The sequence below is a fragment of the Erithacus rubecula genome (genome assembly GCF_903797595.1).
Source record: "Erithacus rubecula genome assembly, chromosome: 17".
Classification (NCBI taxonomy): Eukaryota; Metazoa; Chordata; class Aves; order Passeriformes; family Muscicapidae; genus Erithacus; species Erithacus rubecula.
Genome location: NC_136669.1, coordinates 4,312,679 through 4,328,636, shown reverse-complemented (window position 1 = coordinate 4,328,636; position 15,958 = coordinate 4,312,679). Strand labels below are relative to the sequence as shown.

At 42.9% G+C, this 15,958-nt stretch overlaps 1 protein-coding gene across 2 annotated transcripts in view; it reads left to right on the top strand.

Moving 5' to 3' along the window:
* Positions 1-15,958, top strand: part of MAD1L1 (mitotic arrest deficient 1 like 1) — a 418,937-nt gene that overhangs the window by 170,294 nt on the left and 232,685 nt on the right. For both annotated transcript variants that reach the window (XM_079320917.1, XM_079320916.1), the window contains exon 14: positions 8,868-8,956. In XM_079320917.1, the coding sequence (XP_079177043.1) occupies positions 8,868-8,956 (89 nt within the window). The remainder of the gene's footprint in view (positions 1-8,867; positions 8,957-15,958) is intronic.

Genomic DNA, 15,958 nt, shown 5'->3' with positions numbered 1-15,958 from the left:
ACTTATTTATGAATATTTCATTAACCTCTAAAGACTAGCTGTATAAAATGGAGCTCCTGCCAGGCCCTGTCCTGTTGATGCTGTGTTCAGTGCTAATGTCATCACTGCACATCCAGTACACCTTTCCTCTGAGCTGGGCCTCAGAGTTTATTGTTGGTGGCAGCAAGAACATGCTCACCAAAGGTTAAAATGCCAGGTTTGTGCTTTGGCACCAGAGTTGAACATATGGTATTTGAGAGGGAATTGCTGTTTGCCTTTCTCTGTGATTGCTGCTAGCAACTGAAGGGCCCTGCAGGGATCATCCCAAGAGGCTGAAATGGGCAGAGAAGTCTTGGCAGGGCCGTGTGACCTTTGGATTTTGGCACCAGGAGAGAGATTTCTCACTTTTTATACATTAAAAGCCCGCTGCTTTTTGTCACAGGCTAATCTCAGGATGGGTAATTTAGCTAGAAAAGATTCACCCTGCTGTACTTAACCTGTTCATTGGGCAGGGTTTGGGGAGCAAGGCTCCTTCAAGGCTCTGCAGATTCCTTTAAAAGCAGCTGGGAGGCCCTGTCAGAGCTGCTGCTTTCCCATAGCTGGGCTCCTTGCCCCATCCTCTCATTTCCCATCTCTGGGAGTTCAGAGAGCAGCTTTAGCTGCTGGCCCTGCCAAGATGTGCCAGCAAACAGTGCTCCCAGCTGTAGTGAACTGCAAAATTGGTCTGGAGCTGCAGCAGGAGCACAGGCTGTGTGTTATTCCATGTGAGCAAGAGAAAGAAGATTAAGTTCAAGCACTCAGTGAAGGCTCCTTTGCTCTCTTTACAGTATTAAGCAGGATTGATTCCACTGAATTTATGTTAGAAAACAAAGAAACAAAAATGGATGTTGGATTCCTCTTTCCCCTTTGATCTTCCTAGGTGCTTGGTAACTGCATAGATTCTTCTCTGACTGTTTATTATGTGATGATTTTTCAATGAGAAAACTGATGCAGGGAGTGAGAGGTGGGATTACAAGCTCCTGTTTGATGAGAATTGTTGACTGAATGCTCCAGAAACTCCTCGAGGCTATATTTTCAGGAAAACAAACTGTATTCAAACTCTGTCTGGAGGAGGTATGACATCTTTGCAGATTTATTTGTTGCTTTGCCTGTAAATTACAGCTGCTAGAAGACTTGATTCTAGCAAAATATGCCTATTCCTGCATGAAAGAAGTGATCTGTGTGATGCTCTTCTCAAGAGCAGACAACTCCTTTGTGCCAGCACCACAACACACGGGGCAGGGATGTGGCACATCCAGTCTGGCACCTTGACAGCTTCCCTAAACAGGCTCTTCTTCTGTGTTTTGCTGTTCTAACCAGGAGTAATGGGTAGGAGGTGTCAGCCAGTTAGGGCTAATTACTCCAGAGTTGCCTTCTCTCGGTGGACAGCAGCTGTTTTGTTCTCCCTGGCTGGGAGGAGCTTTCGGTAGTAATTAAAGGAAACAGTCATCTACAGCCTGGTGGAGGTGGTGGAGCGAGGCTGATAACAGCACAGGGCTCTGAGCTGAATGAACATGGAAATGAGGTGATCCTTCTTCAGAATGAGCTGTTAGAGCAAGGAGAGGGTTTTGGACATGGAGCTGTCAAAGTGTTTTGCTGTCAAGCAGTGGCAGTGAGGTCTCATAGCAGTGCCTGCGAGCGTGGGCAGGACAGGCTGAGAGGAAGAGATTCCTTGTCTGCTCCTTTCTTGGAGTGAGCATTGAAATGTGTAATTATGCTTGAATAAACTCATGGGTTTAAATTAACATCTTCAGTTCCCTTGCTCAGCGTGTCTCTTGTACAAGATGTTTGCTCTTCTTCCCCATGAACTTTCCAGGTTTGTTAATTTTGAGCTCTGAACCAGCCTCCATCCATCTGAAGTGTCTAGTAGTGCTTATTTCCAAAGGCACATCCTGCACCCATCCCAGATTACTAAAAAGACACAAATGCAGCACCAAGGAGGGTGGGGATGGTTGGCACCTGGTGTTGGGATGTGAGAAGACACTTTAGATGGGTGGGAGGCCAAATCATGGAACAAAGGTGTGTTGTAGGTATTTGGGGAAGAGTTGCAGGAGGAGCTTGGGGCTTTGGGGGTGTGATGTGATGGTGATTCCTTCTTCACTTGCTTGCAGCTGGGCAGGCAGCTCAGGTTTGGGCCATTTTGGGGCCCATGTGGCATTGGCCTTATTTTGCAGAACAAACTGTTTCCTGCCATACCCTGTCCCACTGTGATTATGTCTGGGAACCATAGGGTGGCTGGTTTAAATAGGGTGCCTGTGCATTTGTCCTCTTTGCAGCAGGGCTGGGTTTGGCTCGCTGAGCCTGTCTGGAGTTTGCCCAAGTTGTGCTGGTGGCACAGTGTGGAGGGGAGGTGTTGGAAGGAAAGCTGCAGGCTGCCTGCAGATTGGGAATCAGGGGGGACAGAGGTGAATGCTCGTTAAGGCTCCCTTGGGGTAGATGAATTAGTTAATGACTATGCTGTGCTTTGAAAATGCAAATGCTGTGTCAGAGCTAAGTCTGATTATAATAATCAATCTTCCTTTGGAGAGGGTGCTGGGTATGAGGAAGGGGGAGAGTGATGAGACTGGGGCTGAATTTTCAAATCCCAGATCTGCATTTCTCTGCTGCTGTGAAGGAACTGATGCTCTGCCTGAGAGGTCAGCAGAGTGAGGAGGGGCAAAAGGTGCCTTTGGGAGGGAGGAATCATCCTGGCAAGCACCAGTGGGCCTTGGCTGGCTGAACCTTATTTTGTAATTTTGTCCCTTATGATTGCCCTGCCTGGAAAGGGAGAGGGCAATCTGCTCCAGTGTGTGAGCTACCCCTGCTAATGGGAAAAGATAGAAACTGCCTGATAAGCAGGGTCCTCCAGGGATGGGGAGGGGGAAGGTTGGCTGCTGCAGACGTCCAGTCCTGACAGCTCCTTCTCCCTTGGCACTCCATTCGTTTGTAGCAAGCGTTCCTAGTAATTACACCTCTTAATTTAGGAGAGCGAGTGGGAGAAAGGAATATAAATTTGTGTATTAACTTTAGAGATTGGAAATAGGGCAAGCGAACCTTCTCTCTGGGAGATTATATTTGGAAATGAAATAGAATGACATTTGGTATAAACTTGAAAAATTGCTCTCTTTTTACTGCAACAGGAGGAGAAAAGCCACAATGCAGACTGTATTGGAGAGAAGCAGAAGTCAGCATATGTCCATTTCCCAGTGTGTGTGTATCTACAATAATATATATGCATGAGTACATTTTTAGGAAAGTGTTTGCTGGGAGGTTGCTCCTAGCCCTGACTTCTCAGTGATAAAAGCACAGCAAGTTTGTTACAGATGGTGGAACCCCTAGAGACTGGTGACTCTGATCCAGCCAGCCTTCATCTACCAAGAGCAAAAAAAAAAACAACATATTTTTTGCTTCAGCCAAGTGGGAGACGGGTAATTCCAAACCACTTTTTGTTGAATATCTGATTTTCTTTGGCTTTATTGCTTTTGTTTCACAATGGCATTGAGGATTAATTTTCTCAAGAAAATATGAACCAACTAATCCTGGGCTGCTTATCCTGCTTCTAAATGGCAGGCAATGCTTTGTTTTACAAGTACTGCCCTACTTTTTGAAGAAGAGTAAAGTTCAGTGGGAAATGTGGTGAGGTTTAGTTGTCCCTGTGTGTGCTTTGAGGGAGCAGCCCTTTGGAATGCCAGTGGGATGGGCATATGGAAGAGGTGGTGCTGCTTTTGCTGAGCAGAATCATCTCTAAGTGCTCAGCATGGACACCCAAATTAAACCCACTGGTGTTTCATGTCTATTGGATTTGTGATACCAGACTTAGAAGCTTGTAGACAACACCAAGCTTTCTTTGCTGCCTTGTGGGAAGAGGCAGAGAAGCTCCTTGTCTCTCTGCATGCAGTGGAGAGAAGCACAAATGGCATCACTGTCATATCAAGGTCCTGGTTTGCCAGTTTTCAGACCTCAGTGTCTGGGTCATACTCAGGGTCTCATTTCTCTGTTCTTGTCTATTTTAGCACACACTCTTCCTTTCCAAGTCTGCTTGGTGTTCACACATTTTAAATATTTATGTACTGAAATAGCTCCTTGGATTGTGTTGAGACTTGTAGTCCAACACAACTCCTCAATTCACCTTTCCATGCTGCCTCTGTGCAATTCAGTTCCCATTTATTGCTGCTGTTCAAAATCAGCTCTTTTGCTGAGGAAGGCCTTTCAAAGGATGTTGCATCAGCCCATTGTTAAATAAACCTTTAGACATTTATAATGGATTCAGCATTTCCTGCTTTTTACAGTTCCAGAAATGCTGAATGACGTGCAGACACACTTCATCAGGATAAGATTGCTGTATCAGCCCCTCACTAAAATGCACTCATTATTCAAATAATAACTGTATGTCTCCAGCATGTGTTCTGTGAAATGTGTGTACATGATGTGGGCGAGTAAACCAGTCCCCCTTTATTTTTTATTTTATTTTTTTTTTAACATGCAAATCCTACTTTGGCAGTGAGTTGAAATACTTCAGATTTTGAGTCCTTTATTGCCCAAAATGAGTCACCTGAACAGAGTTTTGGTCACTGTTTTGGGCAATGCTTTAAAATTTTCAGAAGTTTGTAAATGTGGTTTTCAAGGCTGGCTGATCTGACCTGTGCTAAGCCTCACTCTGCAGATGGAGTGTGGACAGCAGTGGTCAGTGGGAGGCTTTGAGAAAACTTTTCTCTGTCCATGTTAAAACCTGCTGGAGTTGAGTGTGAGGAACAGCAGGTCCATGGCATTGCAGGGACTCAGGGTGCTTGCTTGGAGAGGACAAATATGGGTCAGAACTGACAAATGCCAGAAATACACCAAGAAAATCAGCTGTATCTAAAGTTCTGTTTCTGCTAGCTGTCAGGGGATTAATTTATAATTTGGTTTCTCCTATCATCTCATATGTCTTTAAATAATTGCTACAGAAGAGAGAGGAGCAGTGAGGAACATTTTTCTTACCCTGCTGTGGGTGTTTGCTATGTCATTAACACTTGGAGGAGAACCACCTTCAGGGATCTTGTCCAGGCAGGTTGAAAAGCAAGGCTGAAAAAAGAATGCTATTTCATATAATTAAATATTAGATGAAAATGCATCCATGTTCTTCCTTCCTCTCTTTCTCCTTTGATAAATAATGATGGCAGTACTTATTTTGGAAAAGTTATTTCATCTTTTGGGGCACTTGCATGTTTTTGACAATGGACATTCTAAAATTAGTCTATATCCTGTATGTGTCCTGATCACTTTTTATTGATAGTAATAAAGTTGTGCTTGAGAACTTGAAAGAGATAAAAAAAGTTCAGGGTAAATGGGATCACTTTAGGTTGAGGACAAGAAACCCCAGTATATTTTGAGAAGAGAACAACACATCCTCAAAATATTAAGTACCTGTTCATGTATTTTATTCATTCATGGGCTGTAATATTACTCATTATTCTGCCTCATCATAAAAACCTCAGATAACTTAAGAAAACTATTAAAATAACAGCTTGATTTTTTTTTTTTTAAGTTGCTAATGTGTTCTGGAGGTTAGGAGTATCACTGGGGGTCTGATCCTGGGTGATATAATCCCTGAAGCTCCTGCAGATGATGTAGGTCCTGAGGTCCCTCTTGTGCAGCTTTCAGGACTAGAAATGCAATGCTGTATTTCACAACAATGTTCCCTGTCTGCTCTCAGTGCCAGTGAAAAGATCAAGGCTGACCTGGGTCATTTGGTATGGAATGGGGGAATACAGCAGTGAGCTGTAATTTGAGCAGCCCTTTCCCCTCTCTGTTTGGTAATGACTTCTACTAGTTTAATGTATTCAAAGCAATAAAAGTTTAACTCAGCCAGTCACAGAAAATTATTGATAAAAATTGGAAGAGTTTAGCTAGGAATAGTGAGTTGGTTCAAAAATCATAAAATGCTTACTGAAAGGGGCATCTGGTGAACAAGAGAGACCAGGACTGGAAATTAATGTAGGAAAAGGGGTGGGATGGGAATTAGGCAGAGAAAGCAGCAGGAGGGGTTTGGCTCTTCCTTTCCTTTACCCCTTTTTAAGTCTGTTCTTTGGCACAGGTACTGAGGGGACAAGTGGAGAGGAGGGACAAACTTCCCCTGTGGTGAATTATTTCATGCTCATCACCCATTCCCAGAGCTGTCCTGAGGCTGTGTCAAAGGGAATGGCCTTGGAAAGCTCCTCACCTCTTGGGCTTTATCAGCACATTCCTTATTTTTAGCCATTCTCTTCATTCTTGTTTTGTGTCTTGCTGCTTGCACTGTGTTGCCCTCAGAAAAGCAGACTTGGGTCCCAAGAGTAAGCCACTCCATCTCATCTCAACTATTTCTTTACTGGAAAAGACATTAATAACGTTAATTAAGATAATAATAGTAAATAGCATTTTTAATATCTTAATATTTTAATATCTGTGGTGAGATTGGCAGTAAGGGATGTTTCCTAACAATTGCTAGGGATGAAACCTGGGAACAACACATTTTTGAATTAATTATTTAATACCTTAATTGTTTTACTTTCTTATTTCATAAACAATTAGTGACTCTGAATGGCAATAATTTCCTGTGGCACAAAATTGTGTATTGACATGGACTCCAGTAGTTTTAATCCTAGTTTTAGGAAGCAGGTCTGTGTCAACATCTCACTCCTTGAGCCAGTTTCATCTGCAGTGATATCACTGTGTCCTCCTCTCCCTTCTCACCTGGGCACATCAGATTTTCAGTCCAGGGAATCTTGGTGCTTGCAGATTGAGAGGACATAAAAATGAGCTGAAATACCCTTACAGCCCATGTGCCCTTCCCTCCTCATTCTCCTTCAGCAGCTTATTCTTTAGAAACCCACAGAATCTCATCCTGCTGCTGCTGAGTGTACCTGGCATTGATCTGTCACCTGTTTCGAGTGAGATCCTTCTCTCAAGCTCATGTGCATTCACTCTCCCATCTCCTTTTCCTGTTACACACTCTGGTTTTTTCCCTCTCTGTGCAGCCACCACAAGAGACCCCAGATCACAGCAGCAGATTCCTCACCTGTCTGTGTCCCCCTTGTCCCTCGAGAAGGTGGCAGTGTTTTATCTGTGCGTGTCAGCAGCTGCCACGTGGACTTGAGGCTGAGCCCTCTGAGCCAGTGGTAAATTACTCACCAGCCCTTCCATCTTCAAATGCTGCCCTCACTCATCCCAGGAAGCATCTCAAACTCCTCACAGCAAACATCCAAGCTTCAGCAGACAGGGGAAACAGGAGGCATAATGAGTGTTTTCCTGCTAGAAGTAGGTTGGAATTGAAGCCTGCTCCTCATCCCAGTACCTTTTATTCACATTCCTGGAATTATCTGGTGTGCTTGCTTTATCCCCAGCCATCTGTGATGGGCTGAGCTGGGAGAGATAAGCTCAGTAATCAGAAAATTGAGGGAAGCATTTCTGGCTGTGATAATCTTATCAGGCAGCTAATATGCATTAACATTTGTACAGCCTGATGATGCAGGTGGGCCTTTGCTTATTTTTTATTCCTGGATGTTTCTTGACAGGCAGGGGGAGAATGCAGGGCTTTCTGGGGTGTCAGGGGGAATTAAGTTAAAACATTTTTCGGTGCTGTCTTTCTTCTGCTCTGTTCCTTTGGTGTCAGAAAAGGGTGGGAGCATAATCCAGCCATCCATTTTCTGCCCTTTCCTGCCAACAGCACTGCCATGCTCTGCCTGTCTTTTCTGGTAAGCACGGAAGGGTAAAGAGGCAGCATGTCAAAACTTCAGTTCTGTCTGAGCAATATGACTGTCTGTGACAAGATGCTCCTTTTTCTTGTAAGATTGGAGAGTTTCTGCAAAAAGCTTGCAGAAGTTTGCCATTGCAATGTGATTTTGCTCTGCAAGTCTAATCTATGCTGTTGCAGGGAATGGTGTATTAATGGATTATTTCCCTGATGCTGAGCGCTGAACTCTCTGTGGTCATAAGTTTTGCATCTATAATTAAGGCTAGGTTGCTTGTGATTTTCCTCCTGGGTGAAAAAATATTGTTTCCATCAACAGATTTATTAGGGGAATTAGCTGACAGGTGGTAAAAAGACAGATGACAAAAAGAAGTCCAGAATCTCAAGGATGAGTGTGTGAAGAAGCTCTAAACTGGGAGAAGGTGTTGGAACAGAAGTTTGAGTATCCTCTAGGTAGTTTGTCTCTACTTATTCTTCATAATAAATCATTTTCTGAGGGGTTTAGAAACAAGTAACATATGGAGTTTATCAATCTGTGCATTGTCTTGATCTCTGAATTAGGGATCCAAACTGCTACAAGTCAGGGAGCCTGGGAATTGTAGAGTCTGGGTAAGTTCTCATGTCTGTAGAGTTTTGAGATACTTTCTTGTGAGTTCCTACCCAAACAAAGCCAGAGGCAGAAAATATTCTTAATTGTTTGTTTGTTCATCCAGAGCTACCTGAGCAGCTAGAGCTAGAAGTTATATTGGAAAGTGCTGGAAATATTCCCCAGTCCTTTGGATTCAATGTGTGTGTCTCAGAGCTGTCATGGACAAGATGCTGCAATCCTCCGGTTAATTTCTTCTGGGGGAGGAATTAAGTGAGGTTGAACTACCAGTACTAAACCTCGGGTCTCTGATGCCTCACAGAGTCTTCTGCATCCCATTATCCATGGGGAAAAATAGGGGAAGTGTCTGAAAGAGAAGCAGAAGTGTTGCTAGTAACGTTCAACTTCCTGTGCCTCATCTACTGTGGAGAAAAAGCCAGGAAAAGCAAAAGAAATTGCAAAGGGAAGGAGGGTTAAGTGAAGTTTTGACATTCACCAAGGGAAGTTGTGCTTCACATCTGTGTCATGAGGAGTCTGACCTGTGCAGGAACTAACCCCTTTTGTCTCCTGCAGCTGGAGGTGGAGATGAAGGTCCTGAAGTCTCAGCAGTGCACGGCTGAGCAGAGCACTGTGGTCACCAAGGAGGAGGTGGACTCATTCAGGTAGGCAGAGCAAGGGGGAGGCTGAGCAGATTCTCTACTCCTTTTGGTGGAACTAATGAGAAGGGAAATGCCTGGGGTAGTTTCATTGCCTGCTGTGGTTATTGTCATCTCCTGGTGGAGCAGCAGGTACAGGATTTCACCATGCTATGAAGAAGAAGTTTATCTGCTGTTCAGGAATGGGTGATGATCAGAACATCTTTTCCTTTTATCCCTGAAGGAGAATGTTCTTTTCCTGAGCACGTTTTACTTTTTCCACCAGCTTTTATGGATGTGAGAACCCCATGAAGCACTAGCAGAAACACTCAGCCCATGATCTGTCCTGAATTTAGATACTTTATAAGCTTGCTGTCTTTTGGGAGGCTCAGGCTCTTTTCTTTTGATATTTGGGGTCTTTTGCTGTCAGTTAATTCATGAGCCTGGCTCCTGCATCACTATTCCCCCTGTTGACTTTCTTTCCTGTGGAAATGGAATTGCTGTTTATTTGTTGTTTTGACCAAATCTCAACTGTAAATACAGGATCTGTTGGCATGTGTGTGAAGAGGTTTAGAATCCAGCTTTTGTACTGCTGATGCATGTGTAGCACTGGAGATAAAAGAGGGATGTTTCCCCTTGTGCATTGCTGGAGATGGCAGAGGGGTACCTGTTGTGATTCAGTGAAAGAGAAGTTACAAAACAGCATTTCAGCAGAGGATACATGAGCATTTACAAAAGCTACAGAGAAGCTAAACAACCTTTCCATGTATTTATTAAAGCATTTATAGCTTCCATTGCAAAGCAGGTGACACAATAAACACCGAGCACAGAAAAGTTAATCTGTTTCTGAATGTTTAATAAAGTTCCTTTTATTTAAGTTGGGCAAATCAGGTCCTCACAGGCTCAGTATTTTATTCTCAGCTGATGTAAGACTTTGGCTGGGCATGCACGTCTTAATTCTTTTATATTTTCAGCTCCATCACAATAAAGTTTGACTGCCTCATAGGACTGAAAGCAAGGTTTTGCAGCAAGCAGAATCCTGCAAAAAGCAGAAATTACTGGCCTGTATGTTATGGCTTTGCTCTTGTGCTTTTCCTCTGGAGCTTGTTTTATGTCTTTGAAAGCCCAGTTCCATAGCAGGAGGAAGGTGTTTGAAAATAACACATGTTCAGCTAAGCTATTCCAATACATTTTAGGGCTATGCACCTAATCTTGGGGACTTGCTCCTATAGTTCCCTCAAGGTGCTCTAATAGTTCTGGAGGCCCAAGGCATACATCTCCTTTTTTTTTATTCTATCATATGTTTGAGTTTTGCTAAAGGAGAGAATGCTATGACTTCCCTTTTTCAGGGAGATAAACCTGTCTTCATCAACTTTTGCCTTTTGTTTTTTTTTTGGTGTTTTTTTTTTTTTTTTTTTTTTTTTTTTTTTTTTTTTGGCTCATTCAGGCTTTTCCTTTATTAAGGCACACTGGACCCTCTGAAACCTGAGATTTCCACTGCTGCAGGAGTATTCAGTACCTCCTTGGCAGCATTTAACCTGTCACTCCTGATTAATAATCAGTGTGGATCAGAAAAGCCAGCAGCCTGTTTGCTGTCTTCTGGGACCTGCAGGTTTGCAGAGTTTTTCTACAGTGCCTCCCCAGTCTCTCCCTCCCTGGTTGGAGTTGCTGCAGCACCCTTTCATCTGGGAGATGTTCAGGCTCTTTGTTTTCCCATCCAAGACTTGTTATTTGGTGTTTATTTTCCCTGAACAGCATTTGCCATCTATTACCTGAGCAGTTTCAGGGTCAGTGTGTGTAGGGGCTGAGCTGCCACATACTCCAGACCACTCCACAGTGTGACAGGCTCTTGGCAGTGGGGATGGAGATGTCTGGCTCTGCCCTGAATGAAAATCTATTACCTGCTTGTTTATGGGATTGTGGTGTTTGATTCAGCTCAACAGTAGCCCTCAAGCTCCTACATAATGTCTTTCCCTCTTTGTTTTTAAGGAATTTCTTTGACTACTAATCTCACTCTCTCTTCCTTCCATGAAATGGTGCCAAACCTTTCACACAAAGCATGTCCCAAGCCCAGGCCAATTCCCAGTGTGGTGGTTGATGGTGCAGAGCTGTTTTCCAGTGATGGGCCATATTCTGAAGGTTGTTTCAGCAGAGGTCAGGCTTTTGCAGTTGTTTCATGTTGGTGTTTTGGTTTTTCATCTCTCTTGCTCCTGAAGCTGTGGGTGCATAGCAGCCACAGTTCCACATTTTAATTCCAGGCTGTTTTTTTATGTAATTTTTTACTGAACCACTTTTTGTTGTCATGGCTGATTTAAATACTTGTCCCAGGCCCTGATGCTGGTTATTTAGTTGTTCCACAAAACATGGATTTGTTTGATTTAGATCACCCTTTTCACTGCTCAATTCTAGCAGTGAATGACTTGGTGCAAGCCATTCTCTTTCTGCTGGAGCACTGTAAGCCTGTCCCTGCTCTTTTTTCCTTACTGTTGGCTTCTATTACTGCTTCAGACATCTTGCACTCTCAGACACTCCACATCTGCGTGGAGAGGAATTTCAGAATTGACTCCATAAAGGTTTATTTTTATGCTTTTAGACTTAAGCAGTCAATGGATATGGTTGGACTTTATTTTGCATTTTCTGTGTTGTTCAAGAAACTGGGCCAAGTTTTTTCTTCACAGAAGAGGCTCCTTCTCAAAGGAACACAGAATAAATCACTATATTCCCTCAGTCCTTTGGGGCTCAGGAAGAATGTGCTGTGATCCACATCAGAACACTCCTCATGGCTCAGCTGGATGTGTCCTCTCTGTACAGCAATGAACTGGGTGGGTGTGATTGAAGAACAGAAGGGGTTTGGAGGAGAAAAGGGATCAGAATGGGAAGGGTTTAAGTCTGCTGTGCTCATCCTCCTCCTGTGGGCCTCAGCAGCACCAGTTTAGTCCATTTTATGTAGCTGCTAAGGAGAGCAATACAAACTCCACTGTTGTTCCTTCCTTCTAAACACCACTGCCAGAAACTAATTCTGGGAGAAAGCAAGGGGAAGAGCACAAACTTCCAAATTGGAAAGTGAGGAAAGAGATACCACAGCTTATGAGGGAGTTATTTCCATTTCTGTAGCTCATTGTATCTTTGAAATCCTGTAACCTGCAGGATGACGTGTCTGCTCCTCTGGGCTGAGCCCAGCCTCTCCTGTTAGCTGCTGTCATGAAGGAATGTGAGAAATAGGAGGAACCACTGAAGCCAGGAACAGGAATGGACTGCTGAGCCTCCAGGCATTTCCATATAGACCTCGTGGTTAGAAGCTCACTTCTGAAAACAAGAGCAGGGGAGACATAAATGAGAGAAAAAAAAAAATCCATATTAATCCTTTGAATCTGTATTCGCCTCCTGTGAGTGAATGAGAGCTTTTAAGAAAAATACCTTTTGTCTCATTTTTCTTTAGTATGGAAAGTAAATTTTCAGCCAGAAACTTTAAAGACTTTATCAGTTTTTCCTCCTTCTCTTGAGAACAAAGTGCTATTTCGTCAGACCTTTTATAACTTTAAATGTGAAACTCTCTCCCAGCATCATCGTTTTTGGAGAGACAATAAAAGCAGTGCTAATGCTGTCATTTCTCACACTTTTTGCTGCTCCCTCTGAAATAATATTTGTTTATATTCTGCAGATCCTATGAAAAGAAACAGTGGTCAACCCATTGAGTTCCTGCACTGTAGGGTACAGCATTTGGGCATTAGCACCTTTTAGAGGGAAGGTGATAACTGTGCAGAAACTGGTATTTCACAATCTATAAATAAAAGGAATATATTTAAAAAGAGCTTCACTAAAGACTTAAGTGGCAACAGCTGAAGGACCTTTTCATCTGGAACAAATCTGAACTTTTTCTTTCTGCTGTCACACTGCAACCCCAGTAAATCCTAAATGTTTTCTGTGGATTTAGTGGCTGGGTAGAGTTACAGTAATTCAAAAGAAATTCATGTCCTTGCCAATGCCCATTAGTCACACTTGCTGGAATTCTGTCTGCTCTGCTCCTAACACCATCTCAATACCATCTGGGTCTCTTAATAGCATCTTCCCAACACATGCATTTTCTGCTCCATTCAGTGTTTTCCTGTTCAGCAATAGCTTTTCCACATGCCCCCTTTGCAGATGGGGCCTCTGTGAGACATGTCCTCATCCATGCTATCCACAGGCAGCACAGCTGAGAACATTAAAAACCAATAAAACAAAGATGAAAGAGTGATGGTGAGGGCAGTTTTCACTGGTTAATTCCACTGAAAAGCTCTGGGCTCAGGCAGACTTTGGGAGTGCCTGGATGCTGTTGAAAATCCAACAGATTGCCCCTTTTTGCCTTTCTGAAGTAGGAGCAGCCTTGTCTCACGATCTGAGGTTTTTAGACAGACTGAACACACACAGTGGGATGTCTCCTGATTCTCACAAGTGTCATTTCAGGAGACCTGAGGCTGTAGGTGGGTTTTTTTTTTTTTTCCCCCTCATTCTCTCTTCTGATTTGAAATAATGAAACATGCAGTAGAGGCAATATGAAGCTCCATTTTTAAAAGAGGGGAAATCCATGAGGCTGAGCAAATGCCAGTGAATCTGTATTCTTGCACTAAATTTGATCTTATGAAAGGTTGTGGAGGTGGCATCAATTTACCTTATGCCTGTGGAGCCTTCGCTCTTGGTTGAGCTGTCTGATACAGGAAAATCTTCTAGACAGGTGAAGAGATCCTTGCCAGAGATATTTTCATGTTTTCAAACCTCTGTATGGAGAAGTTCATAAATTCTCTAGAATTAATTCAAATGGTTTCTTCCTGTGTCACAAAACTTGACAATGGTGTTGATATTTTAGAAAGTAACTGATGTTTTCTTCCTTGTGGCACAAGGCTGTATTTAAAATAGACACCAGCTTTTAAGATCAGGTGTGATGGGGTTTGGAGGAACCTGGTTTAGTGGAAGGTCCCTTTTAACCCAGACCATTCTGGGCCAAAAATTGAGCTGGTAGATAATTGTGCTGTACCCAGGTGTTTCTGTACCCTGCTTTTTGTGGTACTCACACAGATTTGTCTTGGGTTTTTCTCCCTATCTGAAGATAACTCCAATATGTAACACGTGGAGGATTGCAAATTGGGGATTAAATAGCATCACCTCTCTTGAGCAGGTGTCCCTGGAGAGAAAAAGCACAAGGGGTGTGTTCCAAGGCTGCCTTTGTGGATGCTGCTGCATCCCAAAACAGCACACAATCATCCCTATGCTTGAACTCACTGAAAAAAATGTGTGAATGAAAAAAATCCAAGTGCCAAGCCAGTAAATATTTTTCAATATTTGACTTCCATATTTTAACCACCAGCTGCACATGCTTTGCTGTGTTTATATATAGATAGGATTTCCCTTGCCTCTCTCTCTTTGCCATTGGGAAGAGTTCCCCAGGGGGGTTGGAAGCAAAGCTGCAATAGCACAAACTGTTTGCTAATGGTTCTGAATGCTTTCCCACTGGAGATCCAGGACACTTAGCAGTGTTAAAAACAAGACTGGGGAGGGATAAATGGTGAAAGCTCTAGTCAGTCCCAAAATTCTCTTGGCACAAAGTTATCCTGGTTTGAAACACCAGGGGAGGCTCTGGCACAGGTTGCCTTGAGCCCCATCCCTGGAAATGTCCAAGGCCAGGCTGGATGGGGCTTGGTGCAGTCTGGAATAGGGGAAAGTGTCCCTGCCCATGGCAGAGTGGGGAACTAAATGATTTTTTGCTGTCCCTTGCACCACAAACCATTTCAGGACTGTGATATCTGCTGCCTGACTGGGAGTGCCCCAGGCTTTAAATCACCACTTGCTCAGCAGCGAGGCACAAAGGGCACAAACAGATTGTTGAATCCTAAAATTGCAGGTGAAATAGCACAAAAATCTAATGGCTTGAATCTCCCCTCATTATAGCTGTGTCTCAGGTCTTTGGGAAGTGTTTTCTGGCTGCTGCTATGAGTGATTTTCAAAGGGCAACTGAGAGGCCTGATCTTAAACCTCCCCAGGGAGACAAGTTCTGCAGGCAGATAACAGCAGCAGCAGATTATTTGTGAAGCTGGATGGGGAGAAATTTGTTCCCAATTAAAATTCAGCATGTCAAGGATGGAGAAAGTACTGATGAGAGTCCTGTGTCTGGCTCTGACCTTTCAGGAGCTGTTGTGCTGTTGTTCCTCAGAGAAGAGTGTTGCTCTCCTCACAGCCTGCTCTGCAATCCATTTAGAAATGCACCACTAAAAGCATTAATTCCACTTTGAATTTCCATTTTTCCTGACCTTTTCTGTGTCCTGCTTCAGCATCCTCCATCCCTACTAGCTTTGTGCCTCTTCTGAAAGTTATTGATGATATTTTTTAATGGCTTGGACAGTGCTAAAACTGTTCCTCAACATTTTAGAGGCTTCCAAGAGCAGAAAAATATGAGACTTTATAATATTTGAAAATTGCCAGCAGGGGTCAGGCTTACAAATAATTTAAGCAATCCAAGCTGAATATTTATAAAGGAGAAATTTCTGTGCTGAACATGATGTAGCTCAACCTGCTTCTATGGAAAAGATTGGAACTGTTGCCAAATGAATAGGAGAGATGACTTCTTCCTTGTACCTGAAATTGCTGTTGCATAATTTTGGGATATTGGCAGATGCTGCATTCTTTATTGTACAGTGCAAGGATTTGCAACTTAATTTAGATAATTTAAAAATATTATTAAGCAGGATAATTAATTTTTAAATAATATTCTAAGAAAAGGATCCTGAGAAAATTGAATCCAAAGATCAGTGTTATTCTGTGTTAGTTGCACAATTAATTTCAAGAAGTTAACATGTACTCTGTACTTAAATGCAAGCAAAACTTTTGTATCCAATATTTTATACATATATCTCCTGCTTAACAAGTTTGATAGAGTTCTCTGAAGGATTCACCAGTCATTTTCTAAGACTGGTAGGGTTGATCTAATGTATTTGACCTTTCAAAAAGCTTTGAGCCAAAGGTCAAATACATAAAGAAACTTTGATGGAATTAAAA